The following is a 25,462-nucleotide window of genomic DNA, read 5'->3' on the forward strand; positions in this document are numbered from 1 at the left end:
TCAGAAATGCTTAAAGTGTTTCCCACCTAACTAGATATGTACTGGTATGAAACCCAGGTAATTCTTGCGTGTATCTGTGCTATACACTGAGCACGTAAAAGAACCAAGGGATCTATTCGCAAAGAGCTAGGGTATCGCACTGGATTCCTTGTATCTCAATACTGTCTCTTCTGCTTGCTGTCTCTTCAGCAAAAAACAAAGGACCCCATTGGAAATAAGTGCTAGCACTTTCATGGGTTATCCTTCACTGCAAGGTCAAAAGAAATACACATTATCAGAAAAATGTAAAAAAAGCAACAATAGCACATGTTACGTACAACGATTTTGGCTGAGCCATGTGCCTGTGTGTTACAGCTGCACACCCTGTCCTCTGAGAAGTCAAGCCTGCATGAGCTGTGGGAGGAGAGGAGGATCCTGTATGAGCAGTGTATGGACCTGCAGCTCTTCCTGAGGGACACAGAGCAGGCCGACGCCTGGATGACCAAACAGGAGGTAGTGTTCAGTGGAAGAGTTGGGAGTGTTTTATTTGAGCTGAGACGCGGGAAATCTGGGCTTAATACATGTGCGTAAAGTATCGGGCAAGACTCTTTCCAAACCTGCATTAAGACAGTTTTTCATGGAAAGCACCCATTTTTATTTAAATGTTGATAAATAAGGTTGAGCCTGTATTGCTCTTTGCCTCTTACAACCAAAGAAGTATATTGACATAAGGATTGCCGATATTAAATGCAACAAATGTTGTTACAGATTAAGTTCTAAAAGTGTTCATAACTCCGCTAGGCTGTACCCCAATTAACAAAGGCAAAAAAACAACAAAACACTAATGACAGTATAAATGGTGACTCTTTTATTTCCCTGTGCACCAATTAAAAAACACCTCATGACAGTATAAATGGTGATTTCTTTATTTCTATGTGCACCCATGTATTCCTGGCCAATAAGGACCTGGGTGACTGACTCCAATCTGTACGTGTTGATGGATAGATATCAACGAAGAGAAGAACCATACCCTACAATATTTATAATGAGCTTATTTCTTTGTGCCCCCAGGCGTTCCTGGCCAATGAGGACCTGGGTGACTCTCTGGACTCTGTGGAGGCGTTGTTCAAGAAGCACGATGACTTTGAGATGTCCCTGGCGGCCCAGGAGGAGAAGATCAAGGCGCTGGACGAGTTTGCAACGAAACTCATCGAGAACGAGCACTACGCTGCTGATGATGTGGCCGCCAGACGGGACCAGGTAGGGGATATGTTAATAACATCATAATTTGATCCTTGTTATGAAAAACCTGTTCAAAATGTTTGTGCGTAAAGTGTCATCCCTGATTAGCCTGTGCAGTCTTCACAGGCTTATCTGGGACGACACTTTCCGCTTGAAATACTTTCTTTTTTCGTTTATAGGTAGTATCTTTTAAAAAGAGAATCCAATGTAAGGTGGAAGGCATTGTCTCATCTAGAGAGTTCTTGCATGAACCGATGAATCATTATTATATATATGTATTATTTGATAAAAGTCCCATTCATTGCCATAAAATGGAATTCACATGTGTATCATTGTTTTATGTCTGAATATTGTATGAAACAATTCTAAAACTCCATAAAAAATTGCATACACATGAGTATCATATACTTAAACAGTTTGATTTATGATCTGAAAAAACATATAACTCCATAGTACATTTACCATACAATGATTTTTCCTATTTCAGTTGTTGAGACGCAGGGACAGCCTGTACGATGCGTCCCAGCTGCGGCGCCACCTGCTGGAGGAGTCATACAAGTTCCAGACGTTCCAGCGTGACTGTGACGAGACCAAGAGCTGGATCAACGAGAAACTCAAGACTGCATCCGACGCCAACTACCTGGTAATTGTGGGAAATAGGATCTTATTTGGGGCCAAATCACGATGATTAACCCTTAACCGCTCACATACGCACTTTGACGGGTTTTTTGTCCGTTAGGAAATCAAATTCAATTTTTTAAGATCTTTCTTGCTAGATTCCATTATAAAATGATTCAATTCCAAATCTTAAATTCTGATGAGAAGCAAACAGCATAAAACCTTGACAGAATGCGGGTTACTTGCTGTTCTGGTTTTATGATGGTTGCTTAAGCCATTTCCACTTTGCTTTTGAGTGGAAAGGGTAAAAAACCCGAAGTTACTAGAGTAACTTTTAATGCCCATAGCATATAAAATTCTTTAAGGAAAATAAAGACACAAAGGTATTTTCTATTACCAAAATAGATGAATGGAGCTGAAAGTATTATAAATTTAATTTTGTTAATAAAAATTGATTACTAAGGAAAGAAACACACAATGAATCATACAAATAATTGGTTCGAAATGTATTGAAATAATGCAAGTATGATCATATACTTAAGTCAAAAAAAGGAAAAAAACATCGTTAACTTGAATAAAAATGCATTATTCTGCATGAGTTGAAATAATGTATGTGTGTGGTGTTTCTAGGACCCAACCAACCTACAGACAAAGGTTCAAAAGCACCAGAATTTCGAAGCCGAGGTTGAGGCTAACAAAGGTCGCATTGGGGCCATACAGACCTCTGGGGAGCAACTTCTGAAAGAGGAACACTACGCCTCTGAAACAATCAGGTCAGTGTGCAAGAATATAATCAGGGGCGTGATTTCTCCCCCTTTGAGCTGATTTCTTCTCTTTCAATGTCAAACTTGATGCGGCGTCTCATCAGGGTCTGCGCTGTTTGCTTTAAGGAATTTCTGTAAGAAATGTTCTAAATATAGAAATAAATATATTAGACATCCCTAATTTTGGAAATAAATTGATCCAATTTAGAAGGATGGGAGAGTCCACTAGGCATAAATGGGTTAATGTGTGTTCCAGAGAGCGTATGGAGGAGATACTGGAGCTGTGGGCGTCCCTACAGAAGGCCACAGAGTTCAAGGGCAACAAGCTGCGAGAGGCCAGTCAGCAGCAGCAGTTCAACAGGAGTGTGGAGGATGTGGAGTCCTGGCTGGGAGACGTGGAGGGACAACTCATGTCTGAGGACTATGGCAAGGTGAGGAGATAGTGACCTATCTGTGGGTGGGTGGAGATTGAGTCAGGGCAGGGGAATAGGAGGGACAGCTTATGTTAGAGGACTATGGCAAGGTGAGGAGATAGGGACCTATCTGTGGGTGGGCGGAGTTTGAGTCAGGGCTGGGGAATAGGAGGGACAGCTTATGTCAGAGGACTATGGCAAGGTGAGGAGATAGGGACCTATCTGTGGGTGGGCGGAAATTGAGTCAGGGCTGGGGAATAGGAGGGACAGCTTATGTCAGAGGACTATGGCAAGGTGAGGAGATAGGGACCTATCTGTGGGTGGGCGGAGATTGAGTCAGGGCTGGGGAATAGGAGGGACAGCTTATGTCAGAGGACTATGGCAAGGTGAGGAGATAGGGACCTATCTGTGGGTGTGCGGAGATTGAGTCAGGGCTGGGGAATAGGAGGGACAGCTTATGTCAGAGGACTATGGCAAGGTGAGGAGATAGGAACCTATCTGTGGGTGGGTGGAGATTGAGTCAAGGCTGGGGAATAGGAGGGACAGCTTATGTCAGAGGACTATGGCAAGGTGAGGAGATAGGCACCTATCTGTGGGTGGGTGGAGATTGAGTCAGGGCTGGGGAATAGGAGGGACAGCTTATGTCAGAGGACTATGGCAAGGTGAGGAGATAGGGGCCTATCTGTGGGTGGGTGGAGATTGAGTCATGGCTGGGGAATAGGAGGGACTGCTTATGTCAGAGGACTATGGCAAGGTGAGGAGATAGGGACCTATCTGTGGGTGGGTGGAGATTGAGTCAGGGCTGGGGAATAGTAGGGACAGCTTATGTCAGAGGACTATGCCAAGGTGAGGAGATAGGGACCTATCTGTGGGTGGGTGGAGATTGAGTCAGGGCTGGGGAATAGGAGGGACAGCTTATGTCAGAGGACTATGCCAAGGTGAGGAGATAGGGACCTATCTGTGGGTGGGTGGAGATTGAGTCAGGGCTGGGGAATAGGAGGGACAGCTTATGTCAGAGGACTATGGCAAGGTGAGGAGATAGGCACCTATCTGTGGGTGGGTGGAGATTGAGTCAGGGCTGGGGAATAGGAGGGACAGCTTATGTCAGAGGACCATGCCAAGGTGAGGAGATAGGGACCTATCTGTGGGCTGGGGGGCCACAGAGTCATGGCTGGGAAATGTGGAGGGTCATCCCATGTCTGAGGACTATTGCAAGGTGAGGAGATATAGCCCTACCCACTTCTCAGGTGTGGTTGTGTTAAATATTGGTTGTATGACTCACCCCTCGATGGCAAGATCTTTGTATTGAACCCTTGCTCTGCAGTGGTGAGCAGAACAGAAGATAAAGTTGTGTGTGACCTGTTTTGCAAGAAACCACAATGGTTACTTATGTCTTTACAAAATACATATTGACAGATTCAATTTTCTATACAGTTATATGTTTTCAATGAGTATTTACCTTAATGATTGAAACATATAAGGTACTATAATTCATCCTGTGGACCCACTGTGTGCTGGATCCATCATGTATGTGGTGGCAAGGGTTGAAGTTTGTTGTAAAACTAGTTACCAGTAGACCACTGTATTATGTGTGGAAAGATGTGTATGCTGCATTTTGTTGACTATTGTGTGTAGTTTCATGTCTTTTCTGTTTAGCAATGTCTTGTCATCATAAAGACATGTCTTATTTATGTTAAGTATATCACATGTTTGTTGATACATTTGCGAAACAATACAGATAATTAGGCAGTAATAGATAATTGACAGGTCAACTTCAGATTTTTTAAAGGTTCATATTATAGATTTATACATGTCCCAGGAGAAAAATGGTATTAACTCTAAAAAGAACAAAAGCAAACAAATGACCATTTTGTTTCAAGTTTCAGAATCATGTATGTGCTGAATACTTTTTTTTGAAGTTTTGAGGTGATACATCATAATTGATATTGAGAATGTTCAGGTGCATGAAATACTTTCTGTAATGCTTCATTTATATCATTTGCATAACATCGTCTAGTGAACTTTGATGAGATGATGGCATGGAATGGTTTATAACATATTTGATGTTTTTAGAAGAGGATAACAATTGTGTTTTAGTGAAAAAAAAATTTTTTTATGTATTTTTAAGTGCAATTTCACATCAAATATATAATTTAAATGTTAAAACACTTGGATTTTTTTGTTCTGGTTATTTGAGGGTTTATTTGAGCACTCCTGTTCATAAAACAGATTTATCAGTGGATGTTCGAATTAAAAAAGAATCTGTTAAAAAATTCCCGAATCATATTTCTGTGGAAACGGACTATAGCAAAGGTTCTAGTATAACTGCATACATACATAATGCTAATTGCTACCTGGTTGCAGAGCTCCAGATAAGGTTTCGGGTCAATTAGTTTTCACTACAAGATTTTTTTCGCAATTAGTTTTTTTCCAAAGTTCATCATTTTCAATTAGTTTTTTTTTCTTACAATGGAAAATATATAATAACAAACTGAACTTTTAACTCCATTGACCTTTGCATGAGCTACTGTGTGCATACCAGTCCCTTTCTGGATTTAAAAGCTCTCTCGCCAGATTGTGTTTAATACAAGAAGAACATTTCAAATGAATATCGGCATCAGAGCCTTCAATCTGTAACCAGGGAAAGTCATTTTTCCATGCCGAGATCTGTTTTTGCATGACACCGCGATGTTTGGTTTTTGAGATCGTCGATACCACCTCATCAACCGCTTTTGACACTATATAATATACTGCCAACAATAGACTGGACTTTGTTCTCGATACGAAATGAAACCAAGTATACTTGGCGCTGTCGCAGAATGAAGTTTCTTTTGAACTCGTCCACGCTTTGCAGCCGACATGTTTAATTTTGTTAACAGAAGAGCGGAAACAGAAATGCGAATATTATTGGTTACAATCAACTTATTCACGGATACGGTATCAGAAATCTCGTTATTATTTAACTTTCCCTGCGCAGAACTCGGAAATTCCGTACGATCAAACGGCCGGTCATTATTCGGATCCGTCTGTCTAAATTCGTTTTTAAACGATGGATTTTGATTTTCTTTTCGTTATTCTTTTAAAACAAATCGTAATAACGATAAAACGATGCTTATCTGGAGCTCTGTGGTTGGGTGCCTGGCAATTATCCAAAGTTTTGGAAAACATGGAAACAACATAAAAACACAATAAAATATTGCTTTCAATTATTTTTTTTGGTGCCCCATAAACTTGTTGTATCCTTAAACATAGAATAGTAATGAGTATTGCTGTGGGAAAACAGGGCTTAATGCAAGTGCATAGTGTCATCGTTTTCCACTTTAATGGTACTTTTCGATTAAAAGAAGTCTTCTCTTAGCCAAAATCCAGTTGAGGGGGAAAATGTTGTCCCTGATGAGCCTGCGCAGTCTGCATAGGCTAATCTGGGAAGACACTTTACGCACATGCATTAAGTCTCATTTTCCATAGCAAGGCTCAAACTGTAAAATCCCTGGTTATCTTAATAATTGTACTGTTAGCTTCAGTGGCATGGCTTCTTATCTTATTTATGCCTTGTTTAAGTTTTATTCTGGTTGATTTGATAGCTTCTGAGACGTCAAGTAAGTTCTGTTTTATGATTTGCTTTGTGTGTGTGTGTGCTCCATCACGGCCCTCCAATCTTGTAGATCTTACACTTATCCTTATCTCGCACAAACGTTGATAAAAACCTGTTTAAAAGATGCATCTTTGTGCCTCTTCTTGCATCCAGTTTTATCAGTCACTTTTTGCACATAAAAATGTACTTCATTTTGATCCGTACCATAAATTGCGTAACTAATACATTTTACTTTCAACTTATTTTAAAAAGCCTCTTAGAGGATTTTATTAATTGTGTGTTAATTTGCAAAAGCCAATAGCTAGCTTAAAAGATTTACACTTTTTTCAAATGTTTAATGAACTTAATTATTACACATTAGAATACGATTTGGTAGCTGAATTATGACTGCAAAGAGAATCATTTTGACATTGTCCAAGCACAAATCGGACATGGTGAAAGCTTTTCTTGAAATCAGGCCAAAGTTCAGCTTTTGCTTTCTGCTGTCAATAGAGTGAAAAGCTTAGATCTAGACATTTCGCAAAATAAGTGTGCCTACACATGAATTAAGTGAAGCCTTCACATGCAATGTAAAATGCTCACACACAAAATATCTTGCACTTTATTTGTAGATTATATTTGACTCAAGAAATTTACTATAGAAATAATGTCTTGTACTTGTGACATTTTGAGATTTTGTTGGACTTTTAAATATAGATACATATGTACATTAGTTATTTTAATGATTGGTAATTCAAATAATCATTTTTAGTCTCGTCTGAAAATGTTTCTTCTCTATAGGTGACATTTTTTATCCAGTCTCGATGAAACTTGGTCAGAATGGCAAAGTTTGAATCAGGTTTATGTGTATTAAAAAACTAGGTCACCTGGTCAAAACTTAGGAAAACCTACTCACCTCTCCAGAGGCCACATTTATGACTCAGTATTGATGAATATTTGTCTGAATGTTTATCTTGACATTATGTAGGCCAAAGTCTTAATCAGGTTCACGTGTTTCCAAAAACTAGGTCACTTGGTCAAATCTTAGAAAAACCTACTTACCTCTATAGAGGCCATATTTATGGCTCAGTCTAAATGACACTTGGTCCTAATGTTTATCTTGACGATATTAAAACCAAGTTAAAATATGGGTCACATGCGTCATAAAACTTGGTCACCAGGTCAAATTTTAGAAAAACCTTGTTTCCACTCTAGACAATCTTGATGAAACTTGGTCCCCATGTTTATCTTGACCCCATAGAGCTGGAGATTGAATCGGGGTCACGTTTGTCTGAAAACAAGGTTACCAGGTAGTCTTAGAAAAACCGCACTACCACTCAAGAAGTCACAGTTATCAGTCAATCTTGATGAAACTTAACAATATATAGAATGAGTCGGAATGTGGGTAACATTATTCCAAAAATAAAGTCTTAAAGGTCAAATCTTAGAAAAACCTAGCTACCACATTGAGACCACATTAAAACTCAATCTTTAGGAAACTTTCACAAGTTTTATCTTGACAATATCTATGTGAGCGCTTGTTTTGTTTTATCTTCAAATATTTTTTCATTACATTTTATATTTGGGTTGTGCTCTGTGAAAAGTGGGTTTAATGCATGTGCGTAAAGTGTTGTCCCAGATTAGCCTGTGCAGTCCGCAGACACTTTACACACATGCATTAAACCCCTTTTTCACAGACCATGGCTCATTTCTTTTTACAACCGTAATCACATTTGATCCTTCGAGAAACATTATTTCATTCACTCAAAATATTGAGCACTTTTTTTAGCTTAGCTCATTTTCTTTGAAATAGAATATGTTGTTGGTGTTAAAACAGTTTAAATGGAATCTTGCTATGGACATCACTGAAATGGTTATATAAGCCTTTTTTGAAAATTTTCTCTGATTAAGTTAACATTTAATTTAAGAATCATGCCTTCCGTATAATTTTGCACAAAATGTTTGTTGTATGTATCAAACCTTGTTGATGAATATGCTGTTGTTTAAAGGGCAGACTTTACTTTGTGCATATGGTATTTATGGTTTGAATGAGTGACAGTTTGTGCCATTTAAATAAGCTGCGTCTTGCAAAAATGGGTCTTAACTATATGTGGTAAACATACCTCTGGACCAGCCTGCGCCTTTGAACAGAATGGCGGAAGTTACCATGTCCTTTATTGAGACACTGAATTCTTGCTTGACTTAATAACTGACCAGTGTTTGCTTATGAGCTGGCTGATCTGGTGCTACGCTGGCCTCATATGGGGTAGGACCCATTTTTGCATGACACAATCCAATATGGTTTCACTTTTAATTGCTTGCTAGTATTTTGTAACTTGCATTCATAATCCATAGTTGTTCTAGATGTTCTTGATGCCAGTCTGTGCCAGTGTGGCGTGCTGTGAAATTGTGGCATGTTTTGTTTTTTTTTAGCTAAATTACATCTTTCTGCATAAAACTTTATCTTTGTATAGCTATTATAGTAATTTAAAAGTACAATGTGTGCAAGTGTTTTAACAGTAGGAGATTTCTTCTGTTTGAGTACAGCTACACATGGTGAGTAAACTGAGCAGCACAACAAGGAGTGATGTGGGAAACATGGACACTGGCTACATTTACTGTTCTCTGCGCTCTGTGACATTTTGTTCTCTGACATTTTGTTTTGTTGCTTATTTCATTTACTAAGTACTGCTCTGCAGTAATTAACATGAGCCTGGTGTTATCTTAACATGCGTGTTTAACAAAATAGAGATATATGTGAGAAAACACTTTCAATTTAAATAATCCATAATCTGGGAAAACGGGGCTTAATGCATGCGGGTAAAATGTCATACCAGATTAGCCTGTGCAGTCCGCACAGGCTTATCAGGGAAGACACACACATGTATTAACCCCCCCCTTTTCTTAGAGCTAGGCTCAATCTGTGTCGTGATATCTTTCTAGCCTTTTTATCAATGTTCCAATTTCTGTGTAAGGTGTATGTTAAGTTTATTCAGATGTTCTGGTCTAAGAAATCGCTGTATGCAGTGTTGAAGGAGCATTATGAGAGTTGGCCTGTGACATATAGATTGCAGATACTGTGGCGGGGCTTAATGCATGTGCGTAAAGTGTCGTCCCTGTTCAGCTTGTGGAGTCTGCACAGGCTAATCAGGGACGTCACTTTCGGCCTAAACTGGATTTACGCTAAGAGACTTCCTTTAAACATAAATACCATATAAGCAAAGAGTGTTATCCCTGATAAGCCTGTGCAAACTGCACAGGCTGATCTGGGACGACACTATGCACATGGATTAAGCCCCTTGTTCTATTAGCAAGACTCACATAGATAGCAAATACTGTGACAGGGCTAGGCTACTTCTGTACACAGCTGGTGCTGGGTTCAGCTATGCAAATGTTTTCCACTTATCATAAATAGGGAACAAACTCTGTTATTTGTATTTCACTACAATTTTTACAACAAATGATTTATAATTAAATAATTAATAATTATTCAAACATGATTAAAAAATGTAACAACTAATCGAAGAACCGATTTCTTTACAATAAAAACTAATGATTACATAAAACAAAAATATATGTTATCCAGAAATTAAGGTGTATACCTCCAGTGTATTACTATTATGTATAATCCCATATCTGTAAATAAGTCACAAAATGCATACTAACATAAATTGTATATCTGCACGATACATTTATTGTTGTTTAGCTCTGATTATTGTCATATCTGCTTACAGTGGACAGTTGTTGTGTATGGCAGTAGGGCAATCATATGTGAGATGTGTATTCACATGTGTACATGTATTCCAGGACCTGACCAGTGTACAGAATCTACAGAAGAAACATGCCCTCCTGGAGGCAGATGTGGCTGCACACCAGGTATGCTATCAGCCTCATTCTGATAAAACAGGACCTAATGCATGTGCTGTAAGTGTTGTCCCAGATATTAGCCTGTGCAGTGTTCACTGGCAAATCAGGGACGACACTTTCTGCCTTAACTTGATTTTCAATGATTTTTGTTAACCCTTTGCATGCTGGGAAATTCGTCGTCTGCTAAAATGTCGTCTGCTGAATTTCTAAGATTAGCATTTTCTTCGATTTTTTTTCAAAGAATACTATCAGAATAGCAAACAGTTTGGATCCTGATGAGACGCCACGTTCTGTGACGTCTCATCTGGATCCAAACTGTTTGCAAAGGCCTTTAACATTGGGTTCCCGCACTGAAAGCGTTAAGAAGGGACTTCCTTAAAACGAAAAAATAATAAGCAGAAAGTGTCGAACCTGACTGCACAGGCTTAAATGGGACGTCATTTTTCACACATGCATTAAGTCCAGTTTGCTGGAACAAGGCTTCTATCATAACAACTTTGTTTGTGAAACAAAACAAGCAATATTCAGAGTCTTATTGGTCAATCCAGTGACATAGCAGTCAAAGAATAAAGCAGAGTGACCAAGAGAGCCGGAATAGCTGTTGTCTATTTTAACTCTTTACCTCTTATAAACGCATGTTGTTCTTAATATATTAAGTTTTAAAGGCTTCATTTCCAACACTAAGATTTTGATGAGCAGCAAACAGCATAAAACCTGAACAGACTGTGAGTTACTGTCAGGCTGTTCTGGTTTTATGCTGGTTGCAAAAGCCATTTTCACTTTGCTTCTGATGCGGAAAGGGTTAACTTGAGATTCAGAAAATGTTTCAAGCTCCCTTAGATAAAACAGAGAATCTGAGCAAGATCGGATGAGAATTTACCAGTGCAATGCTTGCTTTCTTTGATTGGTCTGATAAGGCACTTGTTCCAATGGTTATAAATAGCAACATTTAGCTTATAATTCACTTAACGGGAAAATTATACTTTAATAACAATGATATAATAAAGAATAAACTAACTGTAGTCTTTAGAAATTATATGTCGGGGGAGCGTTTGTTAAAAAACAACCTGTAAAGATCCCCCCGCCCCCCATTCCAACATACACTTAAAGACCTAGTGTCTGACAAGTGCCCCTTAATGTCTTTTTCAGGACCGTATTGAGAACATAGCAGTGCAGGCCAAATCTTTCGTGGAGTCTGGCCATTTCGACTCAGACAACATCAAGGCTAAGCAGACCCAACTCCACAACAGATACAAGGCCCTCAAGGTAGGACTGCCTCCATGAGTGGTGAGAACCCACAGAAAAGAACATAAACACGAATAGAAAAGGCTCATCAACATGGATTTGTTTAATACATTTCAAGAAACCTGTACCAATACTTAGTTTGAAGCTAATTTTCAGAAAACCTGTGCTACTATGTTCAGCTCACACTTGGGGTATATTAAAAATATTAGCCAATCAGAATATATAAGTTATATTATGTAACTATGGTAACCATGTATGGTCTATGTCTCTTGGAGCCTATGGTAGCCTGCCACCGGTATATTCTATAACCATGGTAACCATGTTTGGTTTATGTCTCTAGGAGCCTACAGTAGCCCTCCACCAGTATATTCTGTAACCATGGAAACCATGTATGGTCTATGTCCCTAGGAGCCTATGATAGCCCGCCAACAGTATATTATGTAACCCTGGTAACCATGTATGGCCTATGTCTCTAGGAGCCTATGGTAGCCCGCCACCAGTATATTCTGTAACCATGGTAACCATGTATGGTCTATGCCTCTAGGAGCCTATGGTAGCCCGCCACCAGTATATTATGTAACCATGGTAACCATGTATGGTCTATGTCTCTAGGAGCCTTTGGTAGCCTGCCACCAGTATATTATGTAACCATGGTAACCATGTATGGTCCATGCCTCTAGGAGCCTATGGTAGCCCGCCTCCAGTATATTCTGTAACCATGGTAACCATGTATGGTCTATGTCTCTAGGAGCCTTTGGTAGCCCGCCACCAGTATATTATGTAACCATGGTAATCATATATGGTCCATGCCTCTTGGAGCCTATGGTAGCCCGCCACCAGTATATTCTGTAACCATGGTAACCATGTATGGTCCATGCCTCTAGGAGCCTATGGTAGCCCGCCTCCAGTATATTCTGTAACCATGGTAACCATGTATGGTCTATGTCTCTAGGAGCCTTTGGTAGCCCGCCACCAGTATATTATGTAACCATGGTAATCATATATGGTCCATGCCTCTTGGAGCCTATGGTAGCCCGCCACCAGTATATTCTGTAACCATGGTAACCATGTATGGTCTATGTCTCTAGGAGCCTATGGTAGCCTGCCACCAGTATATTCTGTAACCATGGTAACCATGTATGGTCCATGCCTATGGTAGCCTGCCACCAGTATATTCTGTAACCATGGTAACCATGTATGGTCTATTTCTCTAGGAGCCTATGGTAGCCCGCCACCAGTATATTATGTAACCACTGTAACCATGTATGGTCTATGCCTCTAGGAGCCTATGGTAGCCCGCCACCAGTATATTCTGTAACCATGGTAACTATGTATGGTCTATGTCTCTAGGAGCCTATGGTAGCCCGCCACCAGTATATTCTGTAACCATGGTAACCATGTATGGTCTATGTCTCTAGGAGCCTATGGTAGCCCGCCACCAGTATATTCTGTAACCATGGTAGCCATGTATGGTCTATGTCTCTAGGAGCCTATGGTAGCCCGCCACCAGTATATTCTGTAACCATGGTAACTATGTATGGTCTATGTCTCTAGGAGCCTATGGTAGCCCGCCACCAGTATATTCTGTAACCATGGTAACCATGTATGGTCTATGTCTCTAGGAGCCTATGGTAGCCCGCCACCAGTATATTCTGTAACCATGGTAGCCATGTATGGTCTATGTCTCTAGGAGCCTATGGTAGCCCGCCACCAGTATATTCTGTAACCATGGTAGCCATGTATGGTCTATGTCTCTAGGATCCTATGGTAGCCCGCCACCAGAAACTTGAAGACGCCCTGAAGCTGCAGCAGTTCCTGAGAGACGTGGAAGACGAGGAAGACTGGATACGAGAGAAGGAGCCCATAGCAGCCTCTACTAACAGAGGTACGTGTTCTTTAAGTTATTTAAGAAGAGACCTCCTTAAAACAAAAAAAATGCCTTAAAGTGAAAAGCATTGTCCCTGATAAACCTATGCGGAGTGCACAGGCTAATCTTTGACGACACTTACTGCACATGCATTTTGTCTTGTTTTCCCCAGAGCACGGCTCTTATCTTGTTACTCTTTCAAACCAATCCATTGCAGGTTGAGACTTCTTTTTAACTAAAAGTCAATACAAGCGGAAAGTGTTATCCCTTATTTGCCTGGGCAAAATCTAACGCACGTTCATTAAGCCCAGTTTTCCTAGAGAGCAGCTCTTATCTTTTTCCACTTTACACCCAATTCCTCTTTCAACTCTATTTCTCTTTCAACCCAATTCCTCTTTCAACCCGATTCCCCTTTCAACTCTATTTCTCTTTCAATCCGATATCTCTTTCATTTTAATTCCTCATTCAACCAATTCTCTTTCGACCTCAACCCACTTCCTCTTGCAATCCACTTCCTCTTTCAACCCACTTCCTTTGGTAATGGGCCAGGTCCCTTTGAATTGGGAAAATTTGCGGCATTATGACTGAAATTGTGAAATTAGTGTTGTTATTGTTTTGCTAGAAAATGCTTCAAAATTGAGAATACAAGTGTTTTAAGTATTATATTTACTAAGGTTGAACTTAAATGGATGGTAGATGAACAAAATATTGAGATCTAAAAAAAAAAATTCTTTTGGAAACCTTCTATTGAGAATTTTAAGCTCCCATTCCCATTTGGGAAAAATATATACTTTTTCTCATTGGGAACAGAGCCGATTACTGGACCCGATTTTTAATGATAAAAACAGTTTACACCCAATTCCTCTTTCAACGCAATTTCCCATCCAACTCAATTCCTCTTTCAACCCAATTCATTGCAGGTCGAGACCTGATTGGCGTTCAGAACCTGATGAAGAAGCACCAGGCCCTTCAGGCCGAGCTTGCCGGCCACGAGCCTCGCATCAACAACGTCAGCCAGCAGGGGACAGCAATGATCAAGGAGGGACACTTCGCTGCAGACGAGATACAGGGAAAGATCTCCGAACTGGAGGACCGATGGCAAACTCTCAAGGTGATTAGTTTTTGTAATAAGATAATACATATGAACCTTGCTCTAAAAAAATAGGGCTTAATACATATGCTTAAAGTTTCGTCCCAGATAAGCCTGTGCAATGTGTACAAGCTAATCAGGGACGATGCTTTCATTCCAAATGAAAATCAAGTTTAGGCAGAAAGTTTGTGGGACGACACTTTACCACATGCATTAAACCCTGTTTTCTCAGTGCTAGGCTCAATTGTTTTGAGATTAAAACAAATATCACAAGCTTACAAGTCATAACAGACAATCAGGATAGTTTGGTACACAAACATGACAATACAGTCTGCTGGACCTGGATCAGATACAACCTTAATTTAGCTCCCTCATTTACCACTAATTGACCCCTACTGTTTGACCCCTGCAGGACAAGGCCGGTCAGCGCAAGCAGGACTTAGAGGACTCCCTACAGGCCCAGCAGTACTTTGCAGATGCTAACGAGGCTGAGTCATGGATGCGGGAGAAGGAGCCAATAGCCTCGAACGCAGACTACGGGAAAGATGAGGACTCCGCTGAGGCTTTACTGAAAAAACACGACGCGTTCATGTCTGACCTTGAGGCCTACAGGACTGTGATAGAGGGGCTCCATGAACAGGCGCAGGCCTGCAAGGTAGGGAAGTGTGACTGTGACTATGGTTGGATCAGGGTCATACTGCATTTAGTTCGGTGATGTTATAGGATGTTTTAATGCTTTATTGCAATATCATTGTTAAATGTGGGACATAAATTTGGGTTGATTTCTTGGGTAGACATATCAATGAATCAAAGGTCCATGCAAATAGTTTTGCCATATGTTTTAATTATTATGATGGATTTGCACAAGGATGAAAGACATTTATATTCATGGTAATCCACGCTCACGTCCTACGTTTGTTTCCCAGTCAAGATAAGTGTTTTACCAAGGCCTTTTTGCGGTGGAATGTGCAGCGCCATTTTGAAGCGCAGCATTGCCATTTTTAAAAGCAAAAGCCGCCACTTGCCATTATTCTTAAAGATAGCCTCTTGATTAAGATTGTTGGCCTAAATGCCAGCAAAGACAGAGACATTGTTTGTGATAATTTGACCATGCTTGATTTGCTCCATAGGTGTACACTTCAGCTCAAGGACTTAAATCTATTACAGAGCTTGATCTATAGAACAGTTTCTGTTCCTTCTTTGAGAACCCTTTCCCCTATTTTCAGCAACAAGAAGCGCCGGTTATAGACGACCTTGGCACGGAGAAGGTGATGGCCCTGTATGACTACTTGGAGAAGTCTCCCCGTGAGACTTCCATCAAGAAGGGAGACGTTCTCACTCTCCTTAACAGCACCAACAAGGTACGGGGTCAGGGTTACAAGTATGAGAATGGTTGTAGGAAAACAGGGCTTCATGTCTGTGTGTCAAGTGTCAGCACAGGCTGCACAGGCTAATCAGGGACAACACTTTCCGCTTTTATGGAATTTTGTGTTTTACGGAAGACTTTGCTTAACCCTTTGCATGGTGGGAAATTTGTTGTCTGCTAAATTGTCGTCTGCTAAATTTCTAAAATAAGCACTTTCTTCGATTTTTTTCCAGAGAATTCTATCAGAATAGCAAACAGTTTGGATCCTAATGAGACGCCACGTTCTGTGGCGTCTCATCTGGATCCAAACTGTTTGCAAAGGCCTTTACAATTCGGTTCCAGCGCTGGAAGGGTTAACAAAATTTCAGTCTAGACAGAAATGTGTTCCCTGATTAGCTTGTGCAGACGTCATTGGCTAATCTGGGACAACACTTTACTCACATAAATATAGCCAACTTTCCTATAGCACAGCTCATAAATGCACTGTGGAGGAGTCATGTTCTTGTGGGAAACATTTTGATTCTAGATTTTTAACGTTTAATCTTGTGTTTAATATGATTCTGTATGCACAGGTATGTGATTTCTGCTCTTTGCAGCTGTTTGCCTTCATTTGAATGCTAAGAGTTCTTTGCAAATACCATTAACTTATTGTTTTTATTGGGAAATTAATTGTGACATTGTTGATTTCGGGTGTTGACCTTGAATTTAATAAAAAATCTGGGAAATGATCATGGCCAATTTTTCCTAACATGAAAGTCATTTTCAAAAACCATTCAATTAAAAGTTGTCGAATATAAATGATTTAACAGTAGTTCTTAATTTTAATGTGATGACTTATGGTGAACCTTGTAATTGTTTGGGGAATTTTCGTCCCATCAGGTGTTTCTAAAATCATACCCCTAAATGTAAACTTAAGTGTAAGTTTTGCACTTTTAAAAATGTGTAAAGGTTTCGCTGAACTGGTGGAAGGTGTGAGTATGATTGTTGTATTGCTGGACTGGTGGAAGATGTATGTGTAATTTTTGTATTGCAGGACTGGTGGAAGGTGGAGGTGAACGACCGTCAGGGGTTCGTTCCCGCGGCCTACGTGAAGAAGCTGGACCCGAGCCTGTCTGCAAGCAGGAACAACCTGATGGATGAGTTCACCATCTCAGTCAGGCAGAACCAGATTGAGACTCAGTAAGTACTCGGTGGGAACGGTCCCTTCCATTATTTGAGCCTTGTTGTGGGAAAACTGGGCTTAGTCATGTACGTTATTCTCTGAAATTAGATTTGATTTCAAAGGGTCTTCAAATGCAAGTATCTGATTGGTAAAGGGATAATTAAACTTGTGTTCTATTCTTTACTCTGGCGTTCTAGATATGCCGACTTGTTTGACCTTGGCTAAGAAGAGACTTCCTTTAAACAAAAAATCCATAAAACTGAAAGTGTTGTTTGTCCCTGATCAGCTGATTTAGGACAGCCTGTACCCAAATGCATTAAGCCCAGTGTTCCCAGAAAGTTGCTCAATTGTCCACTCGGGTGTTGTAGGTATGCCAACTTATTGGACCTTGGTAATCGGTATTGTAGGGTTGGAAATGAAGCCTTTACAACTTGAATTTTAAATTTTATTTTCTTAGCGACTGTTAAACACCTAAAATTGTGTATCTGAGTGGTACTATTGTCTACTCTGTTGTTATAGGTATGCCAACCTGTTGGACCTGGGCAACCAGCGCCGTGAAAAGATCCAGGAGTCGTGCAAGGCGTACCAGCTGGTGCGTGAGGCAGCGGAGCTGGCGGCCTGGATCACGGAGAAGGAGGGCATTATGGTGGGGGAGGACGTGGGAGATGACCTGGAGCAGGTCGAGGAGATGCAGAAGAAGTTCCACGACTTCCAGAAGGTAATGGGATTTAATTGATTGTCATTGAAACCATTGTCATCAAATGACCCTCACTATGGGAAAATGGGGCTTAAAGCATGTGCGTTGTGTTTTGTCCCAGACGTCAAGAAAATAATGCAGAAGTGTATAATTGCTGCGGGGAAATCTGTGTCCTTAGAACCATTTACAATATGAGCCTAAAGTCATGTGTGTAGCGTTGCAAAAGATAAGCCTGTGCAGTTCGCACAGGCTACTCCGGGACAACACTTGCTGCCTATACTTTAGTTTTGTTTAGAAGGGTTGTGGTTTAAAGGAAAAATCCGTAAAAGTGAAAAGTGTTGTCTATCTCCACAGGCTTATCTGGGATGGCACTTTACACACTTAAATTAAGCCCAGTTGTGCCAGAGGGAGGATCATATGTTAGGAAACCATTGATAAAACAGCTCCCTTTTGATTTTTGTTGTTGAAAAGAAAAGATAATTATAACGATTAACAACTACAATTTGGCTTTATGCTCAAATAATGTTGTTTCATTCTAATTTGTCATCAAATTTGAGTCATAACTTTACACATGTGTGTACAATAAACCTCAACATTTCTGCACTAGTCCACTTGTTACCAAAATGTAATAAATATACCATACACTTTCATTTTGTGTACTATTTATTCCCTATGGCCCACACACTTTTACATTCTGTCACCACCGCCTCCCACAGGACCTGAAGACCAACGAGGCCAGGCTGCAAGAATTGAACAGCATTGCTGACCGCCTAACAGCCATGGGCAAGACAGAGGCTGCTGAGAAGATCAGGGAACAAATCATTGTGAGTTAACCTTTTCCTGCATAAGAAGCAAGGTGAAAATGGCTATGTGCAACCAGCATAAAACCAGAACAGCCTGCAAGTAACTCGCAGTCTGTTCAGGTATTATGATGTTTGCTGCTCATCAGTTTCTAAGGGTTAGAAATGAAGCCTTTAAAACTTGAATTTAGTAAGAAAGGTATTTAATTAAATGTAACTTTCTAATGGACTACAAATGCGTCAAAATACGTTTCTAAGTAGTGAAGGGTTAATAAATAAATCTTCAGATGGTGAATAGCTTGTCTTCACAATTGCTTGGTACATAACTGCACAAACTCATCTAAATATTCTTGTACATGCCTTTTTGCTGAAGTGTTCAGATTAAGTGCTCATTTTATTTGTTTACTTGCAGATTATGGGCTTTTGGAACAACATTTATGCAACTTTCCTTCCATTTGAGAATTTTTAGGATGGCCATTAAAAATATTGTAATTTTTACTTGATTGAAGAAGTGCCTTTCAAAGGTACTATGAAGAAGAAAAAGAGCTGATTGCATATATGTTGCATAGTAGACCTGTTAAAGCAGAAACTGATACTCAGTTTAACAATGACAACACATTTCCACTTCAGACACTGAACACTCGCTGGGCGACCTTACAGCAGGTGACTGCAGACCGCGCCCAGACCCTGGGCAGTGCCCACGAGGTGCAGCGCTTCCACCGCGATGTGGACGAGACCAAGGACTGGATCAACGAGAAGAACCAGGCTCTGAACAACGACAACTACGGGCATGACCTGGCCAGCGTGCAGGCTCTACAGAGGAAACATGAGGGCCTAGAGAGGGACCTGGCCGCACTCAACACCAAGGTATGACCAGATCTAGGCCTGCAATCATCAACCCATTCTTAGACTTAAGGATAAAAAATAGTCTTAGACTCAATGCAAATACCTGCAAGTTTGCTTATATACAGACTACAAAAAGTGTATATCATTAATATCTTGTTCCAAATAAAAAAAGTATAATTATAGGTGTTAAGTGCCATGCCTGACCTAACTTCCAAGTAGTTAAAGAACATTTCGTGTTTAAGAATATTCTATTTTTTTGTAGACTTGAGCCTTGATTTGATTGGTGAATACGGGCCTATATTTGGTTCTATGAGGAAGTTCAGAGTTTAAATAAGTTTCAAACTATATAAGTTGGAGAAAGCTTATTGTGTGTATGCTTCACAAAAAAAGAAGTATGCAGGAATGAGAATTGGACAAGTGGCTGATGACCCACCCTGACCAGATGATTACATTGTTTCAATACTAAGTTTTTGTTAAAGTGTGCACTGTATCCTCAAGGTTTTTAATTGTGTGCAGTGTTACGTGACCATGTCCATGGTTGCAGGTGCGAGACTTGGATGAGACTGCCAAGCGACTGATGATGACCCACCCTGACCAGGGGGAGCAGATCTATGAACACCAGACTGAGATCCTGGAGATGTGGAACGCTCTCACTGCTAAGGTAGGCCTCTCACAGTGTGTTGATATGAGCAGATCTATGAACACCAGACTGAGATCCTGGAGATGTGGAACGCTCTCACTGCTAAGGTAGGCCTCTCACAGTGTGTTGATATGAGCAGATCTATGAACACCAGACTGAGATCCTGGAGATGTGGAACGCTCTCACTGCTAAGGTAGGCCTCTCACAGTGTGTTGATATGAGCAGATCTATGAACACCAGACTGAGATCCTGAAGATGTGGAACGCTCTCACTGCTAAGGTAGGCCTCTCACAGTGTGTTGATATGAGCAGATCTATGAACACCAGACTGAGATCCTGGAGATGTGGAACGCTCTCACTGCTAAGGTAGGCCTCTCACAGTGTGTTGATATGAGCAGATCTATGAACACCAGACTGAGATCCTGGAGATGTGGAACGCTCTCACTGCTAAGGTAGGCCTCTCACAGTGTGTTGATATGAGCAGATCTATGAACACCAGACTGAGATCCTGAAGATGTGGAACGCTCTCACTGCTAAGGTAGGCCTCTCACAGTGTGTTGATATGAGCAGATCTATGAACACCAGACTGAGATCCTGGAGATGTGGAACGCTCTCACTGCTAAGGTAGGCCTCTCACAGTGTGTTGATATGAGCAGATCTATGAACACCAGACTGAGATCCTGGAGATGTGGAACGCTCTCACTGCTAAGGTAGGCCTCTCACAGTGTGTTGATATGAGCAGAGCTCTGTAACAACTTGGCTGTCTGCTTGGTGATATTATTATACCCCCATTACCATTGGTAATGGGGGCTATATAGGAGTCGCTTTGTCGGTCTGTCGGTCGGCCGAAATCTTGTCCAGGCAATAACTATGTTGTTCATTGTGAGATTTTAAAATCATTTGGCACATTTGTTCACCATTATTGGACGGTGTGTCGCGCGAAAGAATTATGTCAATATCTCAAAGGTCAAGGTCACGCTTAGTTCAAAGGTCAAAAATGGCCATAAATGAGCTTGTCCGGGCCATAACATTGTCATTTATTGTGAGATTTAAAAATCATTTGGCACAATTGTTCACCATAATTGGACGGTGTGTCACGCGAAATAATTATGTCGATATCTCCAAGGTCAAGGTCGCACTTTGAGTTCAAAGGTCAAAAATGGCCATACATGAGCTTGTCCCGGCCATAACTTTGTCGTTCATTGTGAGATTTTAAAATCATTTGGCACATTTGTTCACCATTATTGGACGGTGTGTCGCGCAAAAGAATTATGTCGATATCTCCAAGGTCAAGGTCACACCTTGAGTTCAAAGGTCATTAAAGGCAAAACATGAGCTTGTCTGGGCCATAACTATGTCGTTCATCGTGAGATTTTAAAATCATTTGGCACATTTGTTCACCATCACTGGACAGTATGTTGCGCGAAAGAATTACGTTGATATTTCCAAGGTCAAGGTCACACTTTGAGTTCAAAGGTCAAAAATTGCCATAAATGAGCTTGTCCGGGCTATAACTATGTCGTTCATTTTGAGATTTTCAAATCATTTGGCACAATTGTTCATCATCATTGGACGGTTGTGCGAAAGAATTACGTGGATATCTCCAAGGTCAAGGTCACACTGAGTTCAAAGGTAAAAAATGGCCATAAATGAGCTTGTCCGGGCCATAACTTTTTTGTGACATTTTAAAATCATTGGTTCACCATCATTGGACGGTGAGTCGCACAAAAGAATTATGTCGATATCTCCAAGGTCAAGGTCACACTTTAAGTTCAAAGGTCAAAAATGGCCATAAATGATAATGGCATAATAATTCTTAAAAAATAGCCATTAATAAGATTCTCTTGTTTTGTGAAGACAGCATGCAAAATAGTCTGTGTCAATGCGGCACGTGGGGGTATACGTCATGTCTGTGACAAAGCTCTGGTTAAATCTAGAAACAAAACTGGGCTTAATGCATTTGTGTAAAGTGTCTTCCCAGATTAGCATGTGTAGTCCGCACTGATTAATCAGGGATGACATGTTTCGCTTTTATTGATTTTTGTGTGTGAAGGATGTCTTCTCTAAACTAAAATCCAGTTAAAGTGGAAAGTGTTGTCCCTGATTAGCCTGTGCATGTTGTACATTCCATTTTACGCACATGCATCAAGCCTATCTTCCAGAGCTCAAATATAGAGAATACTAGGTCGGTGCCGAATAAAGCAAAGTTTATTTTGCGAGGCTTAGAAAATCTGAACCACGAGCCTTGGCGAGTGGTTCAGATTTTCGTGCCGAGCAAGATAAACTTTGCTTTATTCGGCACCGACCTAGTATTCGATTTATCCCATCAATTTTCTTAGTCGTAAATTATTTCTTTAAACATAGAATAGGAAAATCGAACTAGACGGAAAATTCCAAAGATATTTTAAGCAAACATTGTTTCATTATTTTAATCGTGTCGAGCCTAATACATTACAAAAAGATCAGTAACCAACCTGTTTTTTCGTTTATCATACCTCTACGTCCCCGATTTTTAAGAAATAATGAAAAAAAGAGACACTAAACAACTGCATCTTTAGCGTGAAACTACATGCATTGTGTCGTATGACGTATTAATAATGACGTCACGAGTACGCGCACTTAATATTTGTAAATAATGTTTATTTGCTTTTTGAGTTGCATTATGTGATAAAACTATATTACATCTTGGTATCAAATTGTTTGTTTTGTTGAATCTGATTCGATTTTACTAAAAATGATTACTTTATAGTTGATTCCGAGTAATACGAACATTCTTCGCCGCGTGTGACAGCTATATTTCAGCACTGCTGAAATAAAGGAAAATTTATTCCACAGTGGTTTATTTCGACAATGCACGTCTGATGATGGGATAAAATACAATCTTGTATATCCAATGATGTCTTTATGGCAGTGTGTTTGGTGATAATCAGTTTGTATCTTGCTCAAAAACAAACACATTCCTTTTTGTTGGTTACAGTTCTTATGTGCCAATTGTGAAAATAACAAATTTGTCTGAAGAAATGTCCAACAAACATTATTATAGAGATCAGATGTGTGTATTGTCCACTTTAAACAGTGTATTTTTCATAGATAAATAAGTAGGGGGAATAAATTAAAAGACTGCCTTTAAATGACTGTAATACTGCTAAATACCACAAACAATCAAAACAAATCCTCAGCCAAACTGAATGCTATGTTCCTCGTTTCAGGCCAACAACAGGAAGGCCAAGCTCCTGGACAGCTACGACCTACAGCGCTTCCTCAGCGACTACCGCGACCTCACATCCTGGATCAACAGCATGATGGCGCTGGTCTCGTCTGACGAGCTCGCCAGGGACGTCACCGGGGCCGAGGCTCTGCTGGAGAGACACCAGGTGAGCAGGATAGGGGCTCAAGTAGGGGCCAAACTAGCTCACGTAGGGGACTGTGTCATTCCATATGTGTTATTTGTGAATCTGCAAAGAAAATGCACCAAAATCTGGGAAATTTTAAAAAATCCCCTAATTTGATAGATTTTAATATTCACAGATTGAATTAAAATGTTTTTATGCATAGTTTGACAAAACAGAATCAATTTGATCTCTGCAGGTTTAGTGTGATATGATTCTTGTTTTAGTAAATTCTGGAGTACATAAGTAAAAGGTTGTCATATGTTTACCAGTGTGCACTAATTGAACTGGTAATTTGATAACATTGTTAAAAAACTCACAAATATCATTTAAGTGATTGGAAAAATGATAATATTTATTAAACTGTAGCTGGAAGCCTTCTTGTCACTTGTGTCTTTTTTGTCTGGTAAGTGAGTTAAGTAATGAAATATGTTGGCCAGTATTTAATGTGTGCCTTTTCAGAATTTATTCCTGAGAAATAAAAAAAAATCTTAAAAGGATGTTATTATCGTTTGGGTTTAAGATCATGCTTTAAAGCAAGACTCCATAAGGTATTCAAGTCGTATATCTTTAATTTTGTCAATAAATATTTGTCATTGAGGTTTTAAAAATGTTTAACTTGTTGGTGGAATAAGTTGAAGTTTCCTTTATAATACCAGTTAGTAATATGAATAGTTCTGCTTATTTGATGTATAAAAAGTGTTTATAATATGTATTATGTAGTTACACACTTTGTATACATGTTTAATAACTGTATAGATTAGATTGAACATAACCACCATTTGTTACATTCCAGTAGAATAGAAACCCCAATTATCAAATAACAATGCCTATTTAGCTATTCATTTTCTTGTGAAATATTTTATTTTCTATTCTAGTCACCTTAGTTTCATATTTCAATTAATTGGGTATCATTCTCACCAGTCAAAAGAATATATGGCCCTGGAAATAAAAAAATACTCACCATGAAGTTTAAAAAACAGCAGACTTATTGAATACCGATTCCAGAGGAAACCATTGTCAAAATTATTAAAGTTAGTCTCAGAAAGAAAAAATATCTAATACTTTTTTTCAAAAATATATCTATTTAAAGTATTTTGATATTAATGTATTTCAGTTAAGAATTTTGTGCTTAAATTAATTAATATCAGTTAGTGTTTTCTTTATTTTTACGTTATACGGTACAAACAAATTCTCACCTGAAAGATCCTTGGCCCTATTCATTGAGGATTGAGAATGTGCCCTGGTGTATTTGACAGTACCTTCTTCATGTTGCTGTGCTCTGCAGTGTATTAGGCCTTGTGTTTTGTTTTGAAGTTTTGTGGCTACTACACCCTAATTTTTCTACTGCAAATAAAGAACTTGCTTTCCTTGAATTGCTGTTGTTGGTCTGGCACTGATGTTTGTGCCAGATACTACATGAAACTGAGGTCGGCCTTTCGAAATTCTCCATCTCACAATTACATGATGAGAAAGTCTCTTGTTCTTTTAAGAACTTAAACATTGTTATCTGTTATACGAATGTATCATTCATGGCCCCCAAAATTGGCAAATCACTTGGATTTATATACAATTTGTTGATAACAACAATATCTTAGGGTGAAACCATTAAACTTAAAGTCTCCAGTTTGAAATAAATGCAGATATCTCATAATCTGTATGTTTCTCATCTGTTGTTGGTAGATGCACATTAAATGTGTAGTGCGATTACTTGAGAACGGTGCATGAGCATACATAGACAAGTTTCCACATGTTTATAAGCTGTTTTCCTTTAGGGTATCAATATGCTGTATGTTGACTTGTGAAAACTATAACAGTTTTGGCCATAATAGGTTTATTTTTGTAAAATGCTGAGAAATGGTTAAGTGAAGGTTCATATTTCTTGTACCTTTGATGACTAGACC

General features: G+C 39.6%; 1 protein-coding gene across 8 annotated transcripts in view; it reads left to right on the forward strand.

Annotated features, from left to right (window-relative positions):
* LOC127864056 (spectrin alpha chain-like) overlaps positions 1-25,462 on the forward strand; it is an 81,276-nt gene that overhangs the window by 30,209 nt on the left and 25,605 nt on the right. For 5 of the 8 annotated variants that reach the window (XM_052403739.1, XM_052403738.1, XM_052403741.1 and 2 more), the window contains exons 12-29: positions 355-492; positions 1,051-1,239; positions 1,709-1,864; positions 2,470-2,612; positions 2,860-3,034; positions 6,601-6,615; positions 10,398-10,466; positions 11,607-11,723; positions 13,461-13,587; positions 14,490-14,680; positions 15,072-15,314; positions 15,886-16,020; positions 17,059-17,204; positions 17,707-17,905; positions 18,601-18,708; positions 19,315-19,551; positions 20,075-20,191; positions 23,379-23,543. In XM_052403739.1, coding sequence (XP_052259699.1) covers positions 355-492; positions 1,051-1,239; positions 1,709-1,864; positions 2,470-2,612; positions 2,860-3,034; positions 6,601-6,615; positions 10,398-10,466; positions 11,607-11,723; positions 13,461-13,587; positions 14,490-14,680; positions 15,072-15,314; positions 15,886-16,020; positions 17,059-17,204; positions 17,707-17,905; positions 18,601-18,708; positions 19,315-19,551; positions 20,075-20,191; positions 23,379-23,543 — 2,670 coding nt within the window. The remainder of the gene's footprint in view (positions 1-354; positions 493-1,050; positions 1,240-1,708; positions 1,865-2,469; positions 2,613-2,859; positions 3,035-6,600; positions 6,616-10,397; positions 10,467-11,606; positions 11,724-13,460; positions 13,588-14,489; positions 14,681-15,071; positions 15,315-15,885; positions 16,021-17,058; positions 17,205-17,706; positions 17,906-18,600; positions 18,709-19,314; positions 19,552-20,074; positions 20,192-23,378; positions 23,544-25,462) is intronic. The other 3 variants (XM_052403740.1, XM_052403744.1, XM_052403745.1) reach the window with 1 other exon arrangement.

The sequence above is a fragment of the Dreissena polymorpha genome, unplaced genomic scaffold (genome assembly GCF_020536995.1).
Source record: "Dreissena polymorpha isolate Duluth1 unplaced genomic scaffold, UMN_Dpol_1.0 chrUn092, whole genome shotgun sequence".
NCBI lineage: Eukaryota > Metazoa > Mollusca > Bivalvia > Myida > Dreissenidae > Dreissena > Dreissena polymorpha.